The sequence below is a fragment of the Mesoplodon mirus genome (assembly GCF_964341445.2).
Source record: "Mesoplodon mirus genome assembly, chromosome: 12".
Taxonomy (NCBI): Eukaryota; Metazoa; Chordata; class Mammalia; order Artiodactyla; family Ziphiidae; genus Mesoplodon; species Mesoplodon mirus.
Window position 1 is genome coordinate 46,533,556 of NC_138988.1, and position 24,054 is coordinate 46,557,609.

The 24,054-nt window shown below is 38.6% G+C and overlaps 1 protein-coding gene across 4 annotated transcripts in view; it reads left to right on the forward strand.

Annotated features, from left to right (window-relative positions):
- The window catches only part of SNRK (SNF related kinase), a 63,051-nt gene that overhangs the window by 8,461 nt on the left and 30,536 nt on the right, over positions 1-24,054 (forward strand). For 3 of the 4 annotated variants that reach the window (XM_082639729.1, XM_082639732.1, XM_082639731.1), the window contains 3 exons: positions 6,390-6,451; positions 9,905-10,024; positions 10,120-10,593. In XM_082639729.1, coding sequence (XP_082495855.1) covers positions 6,390-6,451; positions 9,905-10,024; positions 10,120-10,593 — 656 coding nt within the window. Of the gene's footprint in view, positions 1-6,389; positions 6,452-9,904; positions 10,594-24,054 lie in introns of all 4 variants that reach the window. The other variant, XM_082639730.1, reaches the window with a different exon arrangement.

Sequence of the window (24,054 nt, forward strand, 5' to 3'; positions counted from 1 at the left end):
AAGTCAAGACAAAAATTGGTGTTTATGGAACTTTAAAGTGAACAGTGTTTTTAAATTGGTTTAAATTTTCTGATGACCTTATTATGTCGCTCGCATGTTAAAACCTAGAGTTTTTCTCTTCTTTTGAGGCCTCATATCAGCTCTGTGATGTGTAGCTGCTTCTGTGCATTTTTAACTCTTTAATGGCACTTTAATTAACCTTAAGTATAATTCAAAGATAGATATGTCGTGAATTATTTAGTCTAGCAAGTTTTCCATTGATTTTGAGAAGCTAAGAGTTCATCACAGTTCCCTAAATGGTGAGCCACTAGGTAGTTTTCAAGATCAGCCTTCCTAACCCTATTAAACTTATCTCACTTCTACCCCACGGCCTAACTTCACGCACATTGGCATTCTCCTTTCGGAAGCCATATGCACTCTGCTACCTGTTTCCCCCACTGTCAGGAGTGGTGTCCCACTGCTCCCCGTGAAGGGTAAGGCCTGATCTGTGTGTTGCCCCGTCCTTGGGGATCCTGCCTTTGGTATCCTCTGTTCTTCCTTTGACGGAACTCACTGAGGTTAACTTGTATAATTGATTGTCTTTTTATATGTAGATAACTTATTTGCAAGATTCTAAAGGACAGGGACTGTGTTGTGTTCTACACAATTAGGGCTCAAATGTTTGCTAATAAAAACAGACTCAGTGTTCCTGTTCCTTCCTCAGCCTGAAGAAATTGCATACTTTGTCCCTCAAGGGAGGTAGAATATTTCATTGAATATGTTTTGTTTGTTAAGATTACATAAATATGTATGTATATTTTCAGGGAAATTGGTTTACTTTATAGATCTCAATGGAAAAGTGAATTGAATGAATAATTATGTACAGAAATTCAAAATTTTAATAACGTCTGCCTTTCCTAGATCAAAAGGTAGCACACATCTGCTGTGAAAAATTTGAAAAGAACAGAAAAGCATAAAGAGAAAGAAAACTACAATTTTACCAATTAACATTTTCGTATTTTTAGTATATATGCAGACAAATTATATGCTTTTAAAGAAATTGGGATCCTATGCCATGAAATTTGATGTGTGAATTTTTTTACTTAATATTTTATTGTGACAATTTCCCATGAGATTAAATAGCTTAAAAATATAGCAGCATAGTGTTAACGTTAGGTATACCATTTCCTTATTGTAGACCTTTCGGTTATTTCTGAGATAGATAGATAGATATACTTTTTTTTTTTTTTTTTTTGGCCACACCGTGCGGCATGTGGGGTTAGTTCCCTGACCAGGATTCGAACCCATACCCCCTGCATTAGGGGCGCGGAGTCTTAACCACTGGACAGCCAGGAAAGTCCCTGATTTTTTTTTCTCGTATATGAATATCACTGAACATTGTTGAATATAAATATTTGTTCATGTCTTTATTTCTTTAAGACATAAATCTAGTAGTAAGATTATTAAATCGAGGATATTAATTATTTTAAGGCTCTTGATACAGGTATTGCCAAATTGCTTTTCAGAAAGGTAATTTGCAGTCCCAGTAGTGTGAGAGAATCCCCAAATGATTCTGCCTTTTAAGTCAAAGTGAATGAAATGTTAGGTGCCAGTATTTTTGTTAATGGATCAACTTATTTTTTTTCTTTTCCAGCATTCTTTTTTGACCACTTTTTCATGACTATCTTTGTCACAATATCAGTGGGGGGATGCAAAGACGATAGGGAGTTAAAATGCGTTTTGACAGTATTAATAAAAGCTTTGGAAGAGAGATTTAGATTATTAAGTTTTTAAATTCTCCATAACTCCCAACTTATATTCTGTTTTCCTGGCAAAGGAGTAATTGTGGGTTGGCTTTATTTATTTTGGAGTAATTTCTACACACCAACTTGTGCTTAAGTCATTATTTATTATGTGGGCACTTTATACCAGAGCTGTCACCATACTAATTTTTTAAATCTCACTTTACCATCAGGTAGAAATGGTGACATGCTTATTAACATTTTTCATCACTTTAATGAGAGGCAATTCTGTTTAGGAATTTGAACTTGTCATCTGTGCTGCTGCTCCAGGTTTTGTGGCTTGGGTGTTAACCCCTTTCTACAAATACTAACTACTGCTTTCCATCAGTTAATGGATTGCCTGACTCCTGAATTCATTCAAAAATTCCTTGATGTGTCCTGGAATATAGCTTGTTTACTTAGAGGAAATAAAGATTACTTAAACCAACACTTTAAGGGATAGATCTGTGTTGGCAACCCAGTCACTGCCTGGAGAGACTGGAGCAGGCTTTTCAGCCTGGCATTCCTGGTTACCTCAGTGGCCCTGAGTCCATTAAAATTGACTACCTCGAAGAAAACTTGCAGAACATACTTCAGTAGGCAGTTACCTTCCCTTGAAAAATACTTTATTAGACATTTGGAGGTACATTTTTGTCTATTGGGACATTTCTCATAATAAATGGTTGACTGAAATCTTCTAATTTGTAGTTTCCATCTTGATTCCATTCAGTGGCTACAGACTGATACTACCTGATACCCACATAGTAATATTCAACCAATCCAGTGAAGAACTCTGGATTCTTCCGTAACTTGGGATGTGTTGACCTGTTTGTGGTTTCTTCTTCTTCTTTTTTTTTTTTGGCCGCGCCCCGCAGCATGTGGGTTCTCAGTTCCCAGACCAGGGATTGAACCCCCGCCCCCTGCAGTGGAAGCGCAGAGTCTAACCAATGGACTGCTAGGGAATTCCCTGGTTTCTTCATCTTTGATTTATAGCTTATATTGATAACACCCAGGAGGAGGAGTGCTGTTCTAGAAATGTGGAATGTTGTTTACTTTGGATGAAAGGAACAGCAGTGGTGACTGCCACTGGGGTTGTGTTTATTTGGCTTGATCTAGAGGTTGCTGATATTCCTGGAGGATGAGTCTACTGTCTTCTTTCCAGCCTATACCATTTTTGTCATAGGTATCTTTGAAATTTTAGCAGTTAGATCAGGGCAGTAATTTTCATGGAGAGTGTGTTAGTTCCTTCACTTAAGTTGGCTTTTCTCTAAACATACGTTTAGTCTGATATTTCCCCTAAGTAAGAGTAACAGTGTTCATTTTTTTGGTGTTTGTAGAAGATACCAGATAATTTCCATGTGTAAGAAGCTTAAATACAGTTTTAGCATGGCTTTATAAAAACTCATCTTTTAGCTGTATGTATTGCAGGGAGAGTACTGGCACAGATACTCTTTTTCAAGCATGTAATTTGTTTGGGAGGTTTTTGTGTATTTGCATATTCGTGGTCTGGTTTGGGGGGGAATTTGTAATATCCCGAAGTGTAGAGAGGCTATAGAAGTAGCCTGATTTTTGCACATGGCCCTTTTTGTGTGATCGGCTTTCTCATGCCATGGATTGGTTGATAATGAGTATCCACGCGGAGCCACCTTCGCTCAGTGTGCTCTTCCTCACCTCTCCTAGGGAGAGGTGTGAGTTGGAGACCTTTGTTTGATATACAGACCACACTACAGTGGTGAAGATGTCAGTGAAAAGCCAGAAGTGAATTTTGACAAGAGTAACAGGGTGAATTCCGACTTGACAGTAGGTTTAACAGAGGCTGGTTTTACAACTGTTTTCAGCAGCTTGCAAAATGTGTGTAGGGCCGCCCACACTTCCTTCCTCTTCTCCAGCCACACCCGAACGCCTCAGTTGCTTCTGCTCTCTTTAGTAAACTGGGAGAACATCGGTGTGTTCTTGCAACACATACTAGTACTTGTTTCTCAAACATGGATTTCCATATTATAAACACCCTCTCCTGGATGGCCTGTTTCATTTAGGTCCTGCCTAGCTATATGCATGTGTGAGCACATGCTGAATAAGAAGACTGCTTTAGAATGGCCTAATTTAGTGCTTTTGCTGGTTTAAAAGATGTCATCTTAGCTCTGTAGTCATTAAAAATAGTGATTTAGAAGAACTTAGTGCATGCAAAAATGTTCCTCCTATAGTAGAGGAAAAAGTAGTCATTAAGACTTCATATACAACATCTTAGCTTTGTAAAGAAGCATAGGTGTAAAGAATATATACTCAAACCTGAAGAGAGGTCATCCTAGATGAAATTATAGGTGTTATTTGTTTGTCTGTTTTTAATCTGTGGTGCTTTTCTTCATTTTCCAGACTTTCTAAAGTGAACTTGTTTTGTGGAGAGAAGTACTTAGAAAATGGTTACGCTGCTCCCCACCTCTCCAGTTTATGTGTGTGTGATCCCATCTTATTAAAACCTTTGTGTCTGGCATGTATTATACATAGAAAATAATTTGGAAGGCTGTGTCCGAAATGTTAACAGATAATCAGAGGATAGACTGATGAATAATTTTTAAAAACTTCCCTCTCTTTTTGCCAATATATATGTTCTGATTGTATTTTTTTCTTACACTGCATAGATGTTTCTTTCATAATTGAAGCAAAAATACTAAAAGGAAAATAATAGGTCGAGTGGAAAAAGCAGAATACAAGATATAAAGTTATATATAGAATGATCACACCTTTATAAAACAAAATAAAGAAGCTGTATATAAACATTTGCAGAAAAACCACCAGAATATGAATAGTGCTGATCTTTTGTGGTAGGACTGTGGATGCCTCTTTATTCTTTCTACTTCCTATTCTGTATTTTCCATATTTTCTATTAGAATATGTTACTTTGATAGGAAAAATATAAAGGAATATTTAGTCCTTTTTAAAAGGATAGACTTGATAGAATGTCATCTTAGTATCATTTGAAAAGCAAACACTTAGATTTTTGTGGGATGCTTTATTGAAAAATCATCAGACTTTGATACCCAACTAGATATTAGTTTCTTTATCAGCACCCATTTCCAAGTTAATACGTTTTAGGAAACTAAGCAGTAGAAGATTTCTGAAAACGGAAGAGAGATGATAGCTCAGTAAATTCAGTCTCTTGAAGTAGAGTGGAAGACTAAAAGTATTTCTGCTTGGGTAGGGGAGATTACCATCAGTATAACAATGATCGTGGCGGTGGTAGCTAGTATTTACTGAATGCTTACTCTGTGCCAGGCTTTTTTTTAATCACTACCTTTATTAATTCATTTAATCCTCACCACAATCTATGAGGTGCTCTTGCTACTGACATCTTCTAATGAGGAAACTGATGGTACAGAGAGATCAGGTTTTGCTCAGGTCCAGTGACTTGTGGCTGGTGAGCTGGGATTCAGATCCAGTCATTGGCCTTCAGAACCAGTCCTCAGCCATGCGGGACCATCTCACTGCTTGGCCAGAGAGACTGTGGGTGAAACTGGCTGTTGGAAAGAGAGAAGCAGGCATGGGTAATGGGAGGAGCTACTGTATCCCACTTGGAGCTGAAGGACCAGGTAGGCATCCCAGGGTTCACTTCTCACTAGAAGTGGGCCTGTGCCTATGGCTTTGCTGGCCTCGTCTGTGTGGTAGCAGTGTCTCCATCTCTTTTCATCCCCTCATTCCCAGCAATAAACTTGGTTTCACATCCACCTTTCCTTCTTTCTTTTACCTTTCCTGCTTTCCCCCACCTCTTTGTACTCCCTTTCCCCCAAGCTCCTGTGAGCTTGAGTTTAATGCTTACCTGGACGAACTCACCTGTGTAGTGTATTGTGTAAAGTGCCTTGGCGTAGTATGAATGTTTGGAACTTTATTTGTGTGATATTTCATTGTTGAGGAAAGGCCTGCAAGGCTGCCTCAGTCAGTCAGTATTCCCTCACTGTGCCGTGAGCTTAGATAGCAGTGATCCTCTCACGTTCTCTTTGTTCATAAAGTTTCTTTTTTACTATCAGATGGAAAGCCTCTATGCAGAGGTGTTTTGTGTTGTGTGTTCTCTGGTGCTGGTGTTGATTTCTGCTGCCCTGCTAGAGGATGGTGTGTTGGGAAGGTTGCCCTCCTTGGCTCTTGGAGTGGGTGTTTCATGAGCCCAGAGGGCATCCTGCAGGCAGGTTGGGCTCCCAAGCCAGGCTGAGCAGGCTTGGAGCTGCGGGACTGCTGCTTACGGCGCAGGTTGAGCCTCTGTGTGCCTACCTTGCAGGCTCCTAGTGAGGATTCAGTGCAATGCGGATTCTTGCTCGTTACCCAAGAGGCATTTAAAAATGGTGACTTTACTGTTGTTTGTTATTATAATCTCCTCCTCCTTCCAGTGCAGTAATCCTTCTGACCTGTCTACCTGGACCAGTCTCCATGTATCTGTTCACTGTGACATTCCTGTTGATTAAAGATTCCTTGAACGGGTTGCAATTCATAGAGGAGAGAAAGAAAATGGGAGACTGGGTCACGGAAGACAAATTTACCATTTTTATATGTTCATCTGGATCCAGCCTGAGGGTTTATATTTTAACTTTAAGCAAAGTTAAGTAGAACTAAACTAAAATCTTTTTTTGTGTTTTCTTTTAGGAGAAAGAAGCACCTAACGAAACACAGTAATAACAAGGATTATTCAGTATGCAGTTGGCAGGGTATGTCTTGGAGCTGGTGCAGAGTCACCTTTACTTTATATAAGGCACATCTTAACATTTTCCATTGGTGTTCGGAATGATTTTCAGGCACTGCAAGACCCTCCAAGATCAAAAAAATGATTTAATTATTTCCTATGCTAACTCAAAATATACTCGATAGGAGGGTTAAACAGTGTATTCAAAAAGATGTTCAATAACAAGGATATTTTTCCTCCCAACTTTCAGTTATACATAACTTCCTGTTTTTAGGCACACAATTGTAATTTCATAGGCAATGAGCAAGGGATATGTGTACCCAGAAAAGTACCAAAAAAAGTAAATTCTTTGATAGTGAGAGTATCATTTCATTACAGGGTAGTCTGTCATTAAGAAGAGACCCTAGGGCTTCCCTGGTGGTGCAGTGGTTAAGAATCCGCCTGCCAGTGCACGGGACATGGGTTCGAGCCCTGGTCTGGGAAGATCCCACATGCCGTGGAGCAGCTAAGCCTGTGCGCCACAAATACTGAGCCTGTGCTCTAGAGCCCGTGAGCCACAACTACTGAGCCCACGTGCCGCAACTACTGAAGCCCGCACGCCTAGAGCCCATGCTTTGTAACAAGAGAAGCCACTGCAATGAGAAACCCGCGTGCCGCAATGAAGAGTAGCCCCGCTCGCCGCAACTAGAGAAAGCCTGTGCGCAGCAACAAAGACCCAACTCAGCCAAAAATAAATAAATTAATTAATAAATTTTAAAAAAAGGACCCTATAAGATTCTTCCCTATGAACTTGCTGGTAGATTAAAAATTATTTTATTGTGCCCTTTTGCTAACACAGCACTGGGAGGAGAAATGACAGTGTGTGAATAGTGATTATCTCTGGGTGGTTAAGACCCTGAAAAAAGACTTTTTCCCTCATCTGTATATTCATTTATTACTTTCGTAATAAAATCTTTGAATTAAAAAAAATGAATTAAGTTAAAATTCAGACAAACTCAGATTTACTTGTAAAGTCTGATTTATATGCCACTGTAGAATACATTTAAACTAAAGTGATAGATGAAAAAAAAAATTAGGTAGCTTGGGGGCAGCCTGAAGAAGTTTGTTTTGAAAGCGAAAGTTGCATTTGCAAACTCATACAATAGAAACATAGACTTGGGTAGAATTTTAAAAGTAATTACTGCCATTATAATTAATTGAAGTTAAAGATTTAGTTTTCTGCCCCCCTGGAGTTAGCTTAGAGTTTCTATATTTGAAAATTAGATATATTTGAAAATTAGACATGCCTGAATTAAACTTTCTTTTGGGGAACTACTGTCCAAATAAAGCAAGACTTTTCCACTTGGATTTTCCTGTTAATCTTATTAAAATTATTAGCTCAGATGGCAAGGATAATACATAGTATAGAAGAAATTTGCTTTCTCTCCAGCCCCTGTACATACATAGTATGGGTTTCTTATTTTTAAAAATCTTAATAGAAATAGGATTTTGTTTCTGAAATTAATGCAGAAACAGTGTAGCATAGTGGTTAAAAGCACAGATTTTGGTGTCAAGATAGCCTTGGGTTCAAATCCCAGCTCTTTTAACACTGGCCCTATAGTCTACGCCAAGTTACTCATTATTTTTATGCCTCAAAATAAGACTAATAATCCTATCTCTGAGGGCAATTTACAATTAAAAAAACAACTCACTCAAAATTATTCTGAGGGTAATTTACAATTACAGAAAAGCTTGAGGGGGCCCCAGATATGTGATTCAGATCATTTCAGTTTGCATGGGAGAATGACTATGCCTCTTTTATAGTATTTTAACTCTTAAGATATTATTATCCTAAATATAATATTGTTAAGAGTGGCCAAATGTTTATAAGAGGTGTATGCTTTGAAATAAGAATTCAGTTTGAACCTTAGCTTTTAGCACGTACCTGGAACACAGTGTTTTTTGGCTATAAAATGGAAATAATACTGACCTCTTAGGATGGTTAAGATCCAATGACACAATCCAATTTGATTCATTTTGTACAAATACATATAGTAGGTCTTCAGTAAATGTTAGCTTTTCTTCTGTTCTTTTAAGCGAGAATGAGATTTAAAGGTATTTAATGCTAGTGCTTAAAAAGAAACACTACCTTATTTTATGTACAATTTAGTTTTTTGGAATATTTTCACCAAAGTGGAGTAAATGCTGTAAGTACTGTTCTTAACAAAAAGTAACGGAAAATGTGAAACTGTATACCAGGAGCATTAGAAAAGGCTTCACTGAAGGGATGAGTGTGCACTAATAGGAAAGATCTAGGCTTGGGAGATGGCTGTATTTTCCTTTGGATTTTGTTATTTAATTCTATTAAGTTTTGGTCAAAAAAATAATAGTGGGAGTTCAGTCTGTGAGATTTAAAGTGATGTCTTAATTTGTATAATTATATACATTAAAAATTTTTTCTGAGTCAGGGTCATTTATAAGAACCTATTTCTATATTTTAAGGTTTACACTATAAAGGATGAGAATTATAAATTTCATATGACATGAGGTCTTTAAAGCCAAATGGTCTTTAACAGTTAAATGGTTTAAATGCATGCTTGTCTGTTCTTGAAATATAAGCAGGTCATAGTAGGTTTTGTTTGAGAGTTGGAAAACTGTAATAAAGATAAGCATGACTGATAAGCACGAAGAGTGAGTACCAGTCAGTCAGCAAATAATAAGCACCTACTGTGTGCCACTTACTGTTCTAGGCACTAGTGATGCAAGAGCAAACCATTGCCTTGTAAACATTTTGAAAAAAAGTTGCATTTCAAAATTTAACAAAATTTTAATTACCTGCTATATGTAAAACACTGTTCTAGGCATTAGGGGAGGGTAGAAGTAAAAAATATTGATAGAACCGTAGACCCTTCAGGAACCTTGCAGTCTCAGGATAAAGGTGGTGTATACAGGAACCTATAGAATAAGACCGCCTGGGATGGAGGTGTCCCATGGTGCTTTGGAGATGCAGAGAAGAGAAGGGAAGGTAATACCACCTGGGAGAGTTAGAGAAGGCTTTATTGAAGAGATTTTAAAGGAAGTAGTGCTAATTTTGGAATAATAGGATAAAGTTGTTGGTTTCTGTCCAAGTGTATATTCTTTGTGTTTTCCCTTTCTTGTCAATCCCTGACTTCTTTTTAAAGACACGAATAGAAATTACTTACGGAAAATATTCTTTTAAAACATAGCTTATCTAACTTGCCAGTTTTCTTATTTCTGACATCACCAAAAAATTATTTCAACAAACTAACTTTTTATCAGTTTGCAAAACAAAATGGTATTTAAATTATCAACCTTTATAAAGTAAACCCTAAATATGTAAACAGGTTGTTATAAATGCCCCTGACTCATTTTATGTCTCAGTATATTTATTTCAAGCTTCTCTTAAAATTTAAAGAAAAATGAAGCTATAAAAGGAAAAGTCACAGAAAACTTAATTTTATTTCTCTTATTTTTGTAGATGTCCATGGCGACATTGAAAATGAATTCCTTATTTTCACCAGATATATGAGAAGATCCATTTTAAACAGTCGAAATATTTTTTCTTCTGTTGGACCAGCATGGCAGGATTCAAGCGAGGGTATGATGGGAAGATTGCTGGATTGTATGATCTGGATAAAACCTTGGGTCGAGGTCATTTTGCAGTGGTTAAACTTGCCAGGCATGTCTTTACAGGTGAAAAAGTGGCAGTAAAAGTTATTGACAAGACAAAGCTGGACACTCTAGCCACTGGTCATCTTTTCCAAGAAGTGAGATGCATGAAACTAGTGCAGCATCCCAACATTGTACGCCTTTATGAAGTTATTGACACCCAGACCAAACTATATCTTATTCTAGAACTTGGGGATGGAGGAGACATGTTCGATTACATAATGAAGCACGAGGAGGGACTTAATGAAGACTTGGCCAAGAAGTACTTTGCTCAGATAGTTCATGCCATATCTTATTGCCATAAACTCCATGTGGTTCACAGAGACTTAAAACCCGAGAACGTGGTCTTCTTTGAAAAACAGGGTCTTGTAAAGTTGACAGACTTTGGTTTCAGCAACAAGTTTCAACCAGGGAAGAAGCTCACTACAAGCTGTGGATCTCTTGCATATTCTGCACCAGAAATTCTGCTTGGTGATGAGTATGATGCACCTGCAGTAGGTAGGTAACCTTCCAGTATCTGCCCTCTTGAATTCTCCTGGCTAGAGCGTAGTTGGTCAAATCTGTTGTTGTTGGTATCAAAATAATTTCTAAGAGAATTTCTGTTAAATGGGTCGTAGTTAACAGATTGGGTTTCACGAATGCCATGTTTCTCTAAAGCTGGCAATGAGTTTATTTTACCTTTTAGGTGGCTAATGTCTAAAGTATATTTGTCAGCACAAAGGAAAATGAGTAAGTTGCTAAGGTAACCTCTCATCTGCCCGTTTTAATTTTTTTTAAGGTCTGAGTACTTTTCCTATCTTGTGAGATACTTCTAGTCATCTCCTTCCTGTGAACACTTTTTAACAGTCATGAGACCCATATTAGACAGATACTGTGAATATGACAGTGCAGTGTGAAGACCTGGGGCATTGGAATCATTTATTGTGACCTTGAACAGTGTACTTGACCTCTCTCTGCTTCATTTCCTCATCCATAAAATAGAATTAGATCAGATACAGGTATCGTATGTTATCTTGTTTACTTTTCACAGTGACCTGTGTGGTGATTATTGTCCATCTCATTGTACAGAATAGGAAATTGATATACAGAGTGCCTGCTGTGTGGTGGATTCCAGAAGAGTGGTAGCATTTGGCATTCCCACTGACCCTCTCCCTTCACTCCAACACATTTTCATGCTCTCACTCACTTGTCATGAGTTATTTAGTTGTGGTAGAAGGGTTTATTGCTTTTCAGTTTGTGTCAACTTTGTCCCCTTGAGTTCATATCTGTTTTGAAGGTCATTTAGGAATTTACTTTCAATTTTTAAGGATTTGTTAATCTGAAGGTGTGGTTAGCTTTTAAAAATTTAGGTTTAGTCTTGGAAAAATATGCCCTAATATTACATGCACACGATATCAGACTTCATAGATATGAGCCTTCCATTTGCATTCTGATCATTTAAAATGCAGGTTATAGATGATTAAAGACACACATTGAAGAGTGCTGATCTTACACTGAATACTCTGTACACCAAGACATAGTTTTTCATGTTAGACTATGTGTTCTGGAAAAGAAAGGGTTAAAAATGGTTTTTGCACACTACAGATAACCAGGCTTCACTAAAGTCTTTCATCAGAATATTTGAGGCAGAGATTTTTGATTAGTGGAGAGGCTCTAATCTGAAAATGAGGCCCAGAATATGCAGAAGAGGAAACATAAATGTCTCAACATGAAAAGGATGTTCAACCTCACTAATAGTCGGGGAAAGGCAAATTAAAACCACAATAAGATATTTTCTTACTTTTCACATTGAGAAAAACTAAAGTCGGACAAAACCAAGTGTAGATAAGACTATAGGACATCAGGACCTCTTGTACTTTGTGAAAGTTAAAGTAAAGTTAAAGATGTACACATCCTGAGACCCAGCAGTTCTGCTTCCTGTGTACACAAGAGATTTTCAAAGAATGTTTTTAGCAGCATTGACTATTCATCAGCAGGAGAATAACTTGTTCATTATTCATGTGGTGAAACTATAGCTTGGTGAAAATAAATAAACTATGTCAGCATGGCTGGAGTTCATAAACTTGTTTAAGTGAAAAAATGAGTGCAGAATACATACAGTATTATAACATTCATATGAAAGTTTAAAACATACAGAGCAGTATGATATATTGTTTAAGGGTGCATGCACATGCAGTAAAGTATGAAGAACACAATGAGATCAAAATAGTTATTTCTAAGGGGCAGGCATATCTAGAGGGTTTCAAATGTATTGGCGATGTTTATTTCCTAAGTTGAGTAGTGAATATGCAGGTGTTCATTGTAATATTCTTTTTTCTCCCCTTATATCATAAATATTGCATAATAGAACTTTAAACAAGTTTTTAAAAAGGAAAAGAAAATCGTTTAGAAGGATAATCACCAGTCTGATAAATGGTTAACTTATGTTGGTACAGGAGAATTGGGTGGAGTTCATTTTCTTTATTTGTATTTATTTCAGTACATTTTGTGTAATTGTGTGATTGAATTTACTACAGAATTGCTTTAAAAAACAAATGGAAAGTTATCTCTCTGTTAATGTAGTATTAGTTTATTATGCCAAAATCAGTGATTTTTCACAGATATTTAGCAAAGTTAGTTGGGAATAAATATTAGAATCTGTCATTTAATTAAATTATCAGATGTTACTAAATAAAACAACTTCGGTTCAATTTTATAGGTAAGTTTTTTTTTGAGTACACTGGTCCTCAACATTGAAACTTAGTTCAGAAATTGTGTATTTTATTATTTTCAAAGAATCAGATTTTGATTTTATTTAACTATACTGTTTGGTTTCTGTATCATTACTTTTTCTTTCATTTTTATTAATTCTTTGTAGGACCTTTGAGTTTTCTTTTTGTTTTGTTTTTTCTTTTTTAGTGTCTTGAATTAAAAGCTTTTTTCCCTTATTGTCCTGATTTCTAACAAAATATTTACATCTAAGGCTTGTATGTTGCCTTCTCCCTCCATCTCTGGTAACATCCCAGGGGTTTCACTCTGCAGTCATTGTTGTTCATTGCTAAACTTTATCTTCTCTGCTTTGTTTCTTGTTTAGGTTTTTTGTTTTTTAAAAATTCAGAGTGGATACATTTATTTTTCCTTTTAACCATTTGGTTTTAACTTCTAATTTTAGTACATTACAGTCAATAGATATGCCTGATTGGTTTCTGCTTTGGGAATATTTTTAGATTTTCTGTGTGGTTTAATACATAGTAATTTTGGTTATTATTCCCTGTATGATTAAAATTTTTGGTACATACAGAGTTTTTGTACACAATTAAGATTGTTAATTATGTGATTTGTTTCTTTGTGTCATTATGTTTTTATTCTAATCTGTTATTTTCTGAGAGAATTATGCTAGTCTCCTACTTTTATCTGTAAATTTTGTATTTTAATCAGTTTTTGCTTAGTACATGTTATTTTCAAGCTGTGTTAGGTATATAAAAGTTTATATAATTTATTTTACATGGTGGGCTATAGCTTTTAGCAATGTGAAGCTGCACTTATTTGCCTTAGATCCTATTCATCATTTTGTTTTAGATTTATCTTTCTTAAATAATATGTAGCTGGATTTTGTGTCTATAATCTGAGTCAGACTTTTAATAGATGAATTTAATCCATTCATATTTGTTTTGACTGGAATGTTTGGACTTATTTGTGCTGTCTTATTTTGTGTTCTTCATTTGCCTTATTTCATTATTACCTTTTTTCCATATTTTGTTGGGTTATTCAAGTTTTCTTTGCTCCTCCTTCAGTGGTTTGCAAGATGTGCAATCCGTTTCTTTGTATTAGTGTCTACTCTTAACGTCTGGAGTTAATTGACATTTGTATCATTCCCTCTACCATACAAACAACTATAGTTTGCTTTCACTTTCCTTTGAGTAAAAGATTTTTTATTTGCTTTTATTTATTTATAAAAAATATTTAATTTTGGACTTAATTTTACTAATTTCTTGGTTTACCACTGAGTCTTCACCTTTCTATCTTTCACTTAGATTATTTTTGTTTTGTTTGTAATTCTTTAGAGATGATTTGTGAGAAGTTTGCCAAGTCTTTGTCTAAAAATGTCATCACATTTGAATGGTACTTTGGCTGGGTATAGAAATACATATTGAGAATCATTTTCTTCCCAACTTTGAAGATATTTTCCTGTCACCTTTTGCTTCTAAAGTTGCCAGGGTGAAGTCTGATGTGAATTTAATTTGTTTTCTTTGTTGGGCTATACATTTCATTTATCCTGTGAGGCGTAGCTTCACACTTCTGGAAATGCTCCATTAAATGATTTTTCTTGGGTATTAATTCTTCTGTTTGATGCACTTGGTCCCTTTCTCATGCTGCCCACGTTTCCTAGGTGCTTGGGGAATGTTAGTTGTGTGTTTATCTCTTTTTTGAGATTCCCTAATAGTCTGTCTGTGAATATAATGTCTGAGTAGCCTCCAGTGGATGTGGGAGAGGAGCAGAGTGTGGCCTGGTGTCTGGTCTTATCATTTGACAGACTGTCAGTACACCTCTGCCCCTGGTGCCCACAGTCACTCCTCCCACCTAGAACAAATACCTGCTTGTTCATACTTGGTGAGTTATGGGGTGAGAGAAATTGATTCATCCTTCTAATGGTTGTCTTGGTGCAATTTCTTCCTGTTTCCAGACTGTGTCTTCTACAAAGGAGCACCACAGATGCTCCTACCAGCTGGTTTCCTCTTTCAGTCTGATCCCATGTGCCATATACCTTTGCGATCAGATCTAGGGATTTGGGGGGAGAAGGAGAGCTACATCTTCCTCAGTGAGCTGTTGATTCCATTTGCCTCTGTTGGCTTTCAAGAATGTATATTAAGTTGACTTCACCGAGTTAGAAAGGAAAGATAAAAAATGATCTCTGTGAAAAATCCTGGAATCTCTCATTACAGTCTTTGGAATTCCTGTGGTAGAGATTGCAGTGCAGCAGTGTACAGGGTGGAAAACTCATTATCACTGCTAATTACATCAGTTTAGATGATGGAAGGTCAGGCAGGGGATGGACCTGTCCCTGCTGGAGTCACGCACACGTCATGATGTTGCTCTGGAGAGCTCAGGCTCTGCTGAAACTGTTGGGGACCTTGCTGCTGGCCCTGTAGGGGGCCCTTGTAGTACGCCTCCAGGTGAATTTCTGGGCAGGTGAGGGTTTCTTTTTTTCAAAGCAGTATTGGAAAAGACCTTACTCTGCTTTAAAAAACAAAACTAAAGTATGCTTTAAAGGTTTCTTCATTATAGAAACTCTAAAACGGGAAGACTGTTTCTTAGATCGTGGACAGAACTTTTCAGTTGTTGTAAAGCCCTGCAATTGTTCATGTCTTTCTACTTCACTAAATTTTTAAAGTTTATTTTCAAGTTAAAATGAACTAGATTTGGTATTGAAAACTTTGTCATATCACTTGAGATTCAGAGGCTTCCTGGGATGTTACAGCTCTGGAACTGAAAACCCCTGTATTAGATGCTTCCTAGTTTATAGACAAACTGTTTCAAAGTTGAAATATTCAGTCTCTTAGTTTATTATTTGCTAAATTAATATGCAAGAGATATCATTGAAAGCTAAATTATATAAGACATGGCTCTATATTAATACAGTGTAAAGATCTGGACTTAGACTCAGTGTGTATAAGCTTTTTGGGATGTAAACAGAAAATCTGTATACACTCTCTACAATTTGCAGTTCAGCATTTAATGGATATTATTTGTTTATGGAGTTATGAGAAGTGTCCTCATGCATATGAGTATGCAGCAAGCTAGAGTTCTTTTTATAAATCTGTTATTTTTCCTACATTAAAATATTACTCTTTGCTGGCTCTCAGTAAACTAGGAATAGAGGGGAACATTCTCAACTTCATAAAGAGCATCTACAAAAACCTATGGCTAACATCATACTTAATGGTGAAAGACTGAATGCTTTCATTCTAAGTTTGGAAACAAGGCAAGGATGTACGCTCACCACTCTTATTTGGCATAGTACTGAAAGGCATACAGATTGGAAAGGAGGAAATAACACTATATTTCAATCTGCAGATGACATGATTGCCTACGTTGAAAATCTCAAGGTATGTATCTACAGAAAAATTCCTAGAAACAGTAAGTGAATTCAGCAGGATCACAGGCTATAAGATCAACACATAAAAATCAATTGCATCTGTATATATTAACAAACATCTGGAGACTGAAATTAAAAACAATAATATTTACAATCATGCGAAAGAAAATGTATACATCTAACAAAACATAACAAAATAATTTATGCTGAAAAATGCAAAATGCTAATGAAGGAAATCAGAGGAGATGTAAATGAATGGAGAGACAAATCATATTCATGAATTGGAACATAGTACAGATGTCACTTCTCCTCAAGTTGATCCATAGATTTAATGCAGTTCCTGTCAAAAGCCCTGCAAAGTTTTTGAAGACATAGACAACATTATTTTAAAATTTGTATGGAAAGGCCAAGGACCTAGAAGAGCTAAAACAATTACGAAAAAGAATAACAAGAGAGGAATCACTACCACTCTGGAAAATAGTTTGGCAGTTTCTTATAAAACTAAATATGTACTTCCCATACAACCCTGCAGTTGCACTCCTGGGTGTTTATTTTCACATGAAAACCTGTATGTGGATGTTCATAGCAGCTTTATTTGTAATAGCCCCAAACTGGAAACAAGCCAGATGTCCCTCAGTGAGTGAATGGTTAAACTGTGGTGCATCCTTGCCCTGGAATACTATGCAGCTATGCAGCAATAAAAAGGAACAAACTATTGATACAACAACTTGGGTGGATGTTAAGAGAATTATGCTGAGTGAAAAAAGCCAATCTCAAAAGCTTATGTACTGCATAATTCCATTTATAACTCTCTCGAAATAGCACACTTGTAAAGATGGAGAACAGATTGGTGGTTGCCACGGGCTAGAGATGGTAGTGAGTGGTGTAGTTATAAAGGGATAGCATGAAGGAACCTTGTTGTGATGGAGCACTTCTGTATCTGTTGTCGTTACATGAATCTACACATGTAATAAAATTGCATGGAAGCTACATACAAATGAGTGCATGTAAAACAATGAAATCTGAATAAGCTCTGTGGACTGAACCAATGTCAGTTTCCTATATTGATATTGTGCTATAGTTAAGTAAGGTGTTGCCGCCGGGGAAACTGTGTGAAGAGTACATGGGACTTCCCTGCACTTTTTTTTTTTTTTTTGGCGACTCTTGTGAATCTATAATTATATCAAGATAAAAAGTTTAAAAATACATATTATTCATTGCCTAGAAGACAAGTATTCCAATGTAGGGCTTCCCTGGTGGCACAGTGGTTAAGAATCCGCCTGCCAATGCAGGGAACACAGGTTTGATCCCTGGTCTGGGAAGATCCCGCATGCCATGGAGCAGCTAAGCCCGTGCACCACAACGACTGAACCTGCGCTCTAGAGCCTGTGAGCCACAGCTCCTGAACCCGCATGCCACAACTACTGAAGCCTGTGCTCCTAGAGCCCGTGCTCCACAACAAGAGAAACCACTGCCATGAGAAGCCTGCGCACTGCAACGAAGAGTAGCCCCCGCTTGCCGCAACTAGAGAAAGCCCGTGGGCAGCAATGATGACCCAACACAGCCAAAAATAAAATAAATTAAAAAAACAAAAAAGTATTCCAATGTACATGTTTCTGAGATGTGGTGTAGGGGTTTTTATTTTAACAGTAATGCCTGATGATGGTCTGGGAATGAAGGTCGCCATGATAGAAACACACTGCATTTTTTCAGTGTTCAGATGCATGCTAACAAATGTATTTTTATATTGTATTTTTAAAATAAAAACAATTGTAAAACTAGATAATCAGCCAAAAATTATCCTATGTCCACTGAGGTGAGAGCATTTAACCTTCACCATCTTAAAAATATGTACTTGCATTTATTTTAGAACAGTGATTCTTAGCTTTTTCTGGTTCAGTAATGCCTTAAGATCTGATGAAGTCTATAGACACATCTTAGAATTGTTTTCATTAAAAAAAATTTTTTATTTATTTATTTTTGGCTGCGTTGGGTCTTTGTTGCTCTCTCTAGTTGCGGTGAGCGGGGGCTGCTCTTCATTGTGGTGCGTGGGCTTCTCATTGCGGTGGCTTTTCTTGTGGAGCACAGGCTCTAGGCACGTGGGCTTTAGTAGTTGTGGCATGTGGGCTCAGTAGTGTGGCTTGCGGGCTCTAGAGCGCAGGCTCAGTAGTTGTGGCGCACGGGCTTAGTTGCTCCATGGCATGTGGGATCTTCCCGGACCCGGTCTTGAACCCGTGTCCCTGCATTGGCAGGCAGATTCCTAACCACTGATAAAGAAAATGTAGCACATATATACAATGGAATATTACTCAGCCATAAAAAGAAACGAAATTGAGTTATTTGTAGTGAGGTGGATGGACCTAGAGTCTGTCATACAGAGTGAAGTAAGTCAGAAGGAGAAAAAAACAAATACCTTATGCTAACACATGTATGCGGAATCTTAAAAAAAAATGGTTCTGACGAACCTAGGGGCAGGACAGGAATAAAGACACAGATGTAGAGAATGGACTTGAGGACATGGGCCGGGGGAAGGGGAAGCTGGGATGAAGTGAGAGAGTGGCATTGACATATATACACTACCAAATGTAAAATAGACAGCTGGTGAGAAACAGCTGCATAGCACAGGGAAATCAGCTCAGTGCTTTGTGACCACCTAGAGGGGTGAGATAGGGAGAATGGGAGGGAGATGCAAGAGGGGGGAGATATGGGGATATATGTATAGCTGATTCACTTTGTTATACAGCAGAAACTAACACACCATTGTAAAGCAGTTATACTCCAGTAAAGATGTTAAAAAATTTATATGCTAATTATATTTTGTATAATATTTGGGAAATCTTGGTGTATTTAAGCCAAGAGCTGAAGTTAAACTGGAGGCCATGTTTAATGCACTTATGGCAGACATTCGTCACTTTGCTCTAGCCCTGTGATTTAAAAGGATTCCTCCTTCTTATACAGATAGTGCAACCTAACCTAAACTTTGTGATAGAGCTTTGAAATAATCCAAAGAGATGTAAGCAAATCGGAAATTTTCTCTTTGATTAACATAGATCTGCCATTATAGCTCAGACTATGAATTGATAATTCCTTGTTTTTATTTCAGATAAGCTGCTTGTGTACTTGCTTTTACAGTCCTTCCCAAGCTGCACCAACTCTCAGTGTGTACAGTTTCATTTTTCTCAGTTGTTTATTAGAGCCAGATGTCTTTGTAATGTTTCAGTATTTTCCGACTTGGACCTTTTCTTCCCAGAGTCAGAATCTAGCTAAACTTTATATTACTTATTCTTATACTATTTGTCATTTGGACATATGGTCCTGGTGAGTCCTAGATTAGAAGACCTTAGGCTTGTGTCAGAATATTAGGCCCAAGTGTGGAGTTTGGGGTTATATATATATATATATATTTTTTTTTTTTTTTTGAGGATTCAGATGGCTTTTATTTTTATTTTTTTCTGTGTGACTTTTTTTTTTTTTTACAACTTTATTGGAGTATAATTGCTTCACAATGGTGTATTAGTTTCTGCTTTATAACAAAGTGAATCAGTCATACATATACATCTGTTCCCACATCCCTTCCCTCTTGCGTCTCCCTCCCTCCCACCCTCCCTATCCCACCCCTCCAGTCGGTCACAAAGCACTGAGCTGATCTCCCTGTGCTATGCCTGTGCTTCCCACTAGCTATCTACCTTACGTTTGGTAGTGTATATATGTCCATGCCTCTCTCTTGCTTTGTCACAGCTTACCCTTCCCCCTCCCCATATCCTCAAGTCCATTCTCAAGTAGGTCTGTGTCTTTATATGTTTTTAAGGGATGAGCTGAGCCTCTTCTATGCGTAGGTAAGGAAGTTTGGTCTGCTTTAAAGTAGCACCTTGTTTGTTTTATTTGCATCTGGGAGTGGGCATGACCTTGGAACACTTCTCTGGCCTGAGCACATCCTGCTGTAGGTGACGCTGCCATGTGAGTAACAGACCAAGTGCTGTTCATTGAGGTTTTCTCTGTCCTTCTCAGCTTTGCAATCATCAACTGTTTGCTGTTCTACTGACCAAGGTGAAAACCAGGCTTGCTTCCATCCAGTCCCTCCCCTGCCTTCCCTCCCTCTCCTGAGCACGTGTTTATGGCATGCTTAGTCCATGCCAGGGGCCCAGGATACAGAACTGAGCAAGGCGGATCTGGTCTCTACAGTTCAGCGGAGGGATGATGTTACCTGTTATCTCCTAATTAATTGATCACTATCGTGCCAAGGGCTAAAGAGGAACTTTAGGCTTTATACACTTATGCTTGTTAAACCAGGCCCATACCCAGGCCCAGGGCAGAAACCTTGGGAAACTAAAATAGGAAACACAGAACCTGCTTGTGTAAGTGTGCCCAGTATGAGCTGCATAAGCCCCTAAGCCTGGGGCTTAGGCCTAGTCACACAGATAGCATTTGGTTGCTGAGAACTGAAAGACATATCCATAGAAGTGTGGCGCACACCTTCCACAACCCAGCTGCCAAATGCAGGGTCGTATGCTCTGACAAGTACCTTTTACAAAGTATGGTGCCATCACCTGTCATAAAACCAAAAGAAAAAATGAAAATCCTTCCTTAAACTTCCTGAAGTTTCACTTGCCTATGAGAAATGAAAATTATTTCGGAAATCACAATTAGAACTTGATCTGGCATGAACACTAAATAAAAGTACTTGACTTGGTATTAGTTCTGTCTTCACAATGTACTGCCTTTAAAATGTGAATGTTGTATAATCAAGTATTTGAGAAGCAGCTAGCGGTGCCTTGAGTAAAATCTTTTGGGTTTTATCAATAAGCTGTTATTGAATTTAATATTTGAGCATGAAGTGTTAGAGGTAGTATAATCTATAGGCACCCTATAAATGGGTTTTTCAGGCTGACTCAACCATTGATTTCTCAGTGAGACATCTGAAAAACATGATAGAAATGATATGCGTGTTTTTGATGTTTTCCCTGTTGCATTTTTAGCCACGGTACTTACTGTTCTCACTGTGTGATAAGGCTGAGATCACATGAAATACGTGGTGACTCTATTTTGAAAAGTATAACTTACTGTACTAGTGGTATGGTAAGATTTAAATTGGTGGCTCTCAATTGATCGCCCATCAGTTTCACCTGGGGGAGATTTAAAAAGAAAAAAAAAAGAAAGCCTTGCCTGGGCAACCCTGCTAGAGATTGATTCTGATAGCCTTGGGTGAGGCCCACAACCAGAAGCTTTCATGAGATTCTGATATGCATCTAGCCTTCCCTACCGCTGATTCAGACCCATAGAATCAAATGTTTTTAGCTATTAGTGGAAAAAAGATTCCCAGTATTTTAATTCTAATGTTCTTTAGATCATAAGCGTTAGGGAAAAAATTTTTTTTAACTTTCAGGTTCAAGAGTGAGCGAGAATGTATATTCTTTTTGATGTTGAGAATTGAGTTTAAATTTCTCCCCTCCACGTCTCTCCACCTCCCGCCCCCCCATTTTTAGTCACATTCTGTGTTCATTTAGGGCTAAGTAAGTGAAAACCAAATTTCAGGTCCCTTGGAAATGTTTTCTGATGCCTCTCCAGTGCCTGGAACTTGAAGCTAAACAGCCGTCAGGGTCCCTTGTCCTGAGGGGCCCAGAGACTGTCCTGCCTGCTTCCTTTCCACTGGTCAGAAGGTTGCCTCATTGCCTCATTTAAAATCGTTTTCTTCATCCAGAAGATTTATAGCACCTTTGCAGTTTTCTAAGGGCCCTGACTACTATTAACTAGACAGGGCTTTTGTTTTGTTTTAGGCGGACCTTAGTGCACCACTTACTCCCCCTAAAATCCTGTGGAAAGACAAACGTGTGCAGGGCTGGTAACTGCAGGTCCTATTAGAATAAAAACCGGAAGTTACTATTCACCTGCTTTTCAAACTAGAGCCCAGCTCTGATCTGAGTCTTTGGGTATTGTGTCTGAGGAGGTAAGAGTTGGGCTGATACGCACGAGTGCATGTATCTTAGGAAGCAGGTAAGAGAAGGGATCTTGGAAGCAGCTTTCCTTTCCTCTGTTCCGTGCTGCTGCGCTTCTCAGATACTGACCGTTCCGGGGAGAGGTGGCTTCTGGGGCTTGGGCCGAGGGCGAGTCGGAGTTGCCCTGGGGAGCAGCTTTAAGGAGAGCTGTAAGGAGGGGCTTTCTCGGGTCTGCAGCCCGAGGCGGCAGTCTCAGGTAACCCCCGCCGAGGAGATAAACAGTGCTTCTCAGTTCCTTTGAAAACTGGAGTCTGTTATGTCACTCCTCTGCTCAGAACACCTTAAAGACTTCCCATTTCACCCAGAGTCAAAAGTGGAGTCCTCACTGTGGCCGCGTGACCCTCAAGGTCGGCTCCCCCCGTTTCTTCCCTGACTTTCCCTTCCACTTTTCCCTGTCGCTGCTCAGCTCCAGCCACATGGCCTGTCAGTCACCTTCTGCCCGCCCCAGCCCAGCCTCAGGGTCCTCCTGTCTCCCAGCCCCCTGCCCTCAGGCCTCACCTTCTCCCCACCCAGCCGATCTCCTTCCCCACTTGACTCATCTCTCTGTGCAGTGGGGGTAGGAACGGTTCCCGCCTTAGGACTGTTGTAGGGTTAGGTGAATGAAGACCCCCTTCAGCCAGCAGCTCGAACTGTCTCAGCATGTCCTCCTTTGGAGGAGAAACACGACGCCTTCATGTTTCTGTGGGGCTGCATTGGCCTCATTTTCCTTCCTGAGGTGCTCGCTCCTCTGGAAATTTGTCCTGGGGGAACTTCTGAAATGCTGGATGCATGGGAAAACTGGGGGAAGGGCAGGCCTGTGCACGTGTGCTTTCCCGCTCGTGTCTTTAGTTGTGTTTAACTTTCAGAATGTTAGGTTTTTTTGTGTTCAGGGAGTAAGCCGACTTCTAAAGAAGAGAGGTGTGTGTGTGTGTGTGTGTGTGTTTTCATGTTAGATTTAAAAAAAACAAATGAAAGTCCTGATGGTTATTTGTTAACTGGTTAGTTTCTTGGAACTTCAGAAGAGTTGTTCAAAACATCCAAAACAGTAACTATTTTACTACAGAAATACATATGGAAACCGAAACCACTTATCTTCAGGTTGTAGCCTAGGAAACATTTGGGGGGTTGAAAACATCATAATCCGCTTGGGTGTTTTTTAAGCTTTTTATTTGTGGGAGAAGCATAAACCTGTTAAAGAAAAGGCTAGTTCACAAAACAAAATATAGTAGAACAAACTGAGTGACACGGGAAATTTGGAATCCTTTCAGTCAGAGTGCACATTGCTAAAGAGACTCAGCTCTGAATGGCCTGTGGAGTGACTGTTGTGTGTTTAAGAACTGCTGAAGGATGTGTGTCTGCTTACGTCAGGGTGCTGGCTTCATCGGCTTCATCTCTCTCCCTTGCGCTCCCTGAGGTGGGCCTGGTGGGGCTAGTCAACCACAGGTCCCGCTTTTTGGGGAAACCCTGCCCAGCAGGTCCTGTCATGACTCCCAGGGTGGCTGCTTGGGCAACGCTTTCACAATCACCTTAACACACAGAGTGTGGTTTACTTCTTTCAAGGACTATGGCTTCTGTACAGCAGTCAGATCCTCACATGTTAATGTGGACTTTGGTAGACGAAGGTGGAGAGCAGACATGGCACAGGACACCCAGAGCTAGGCCAAGTTCACCAGCAGAGACTCCTGTGTGGAGCTGATGCTTCCTTACAGCTATGATGCCAATTCGTGCCCTTCACCCTTTTTCATGTCTTAGTCCCATCATTCTGTATAGCACATTTTCTGTATAATCTACCCTGTCTTTGGAAAACATTGGTGTATCTTGGCTAATTTTTATTGATTTATTAGCCCGATGGTGATGTGTTTAAAATTACATCCAGTATAGTATAAGACTAATTTAATATTTTAAAACTTT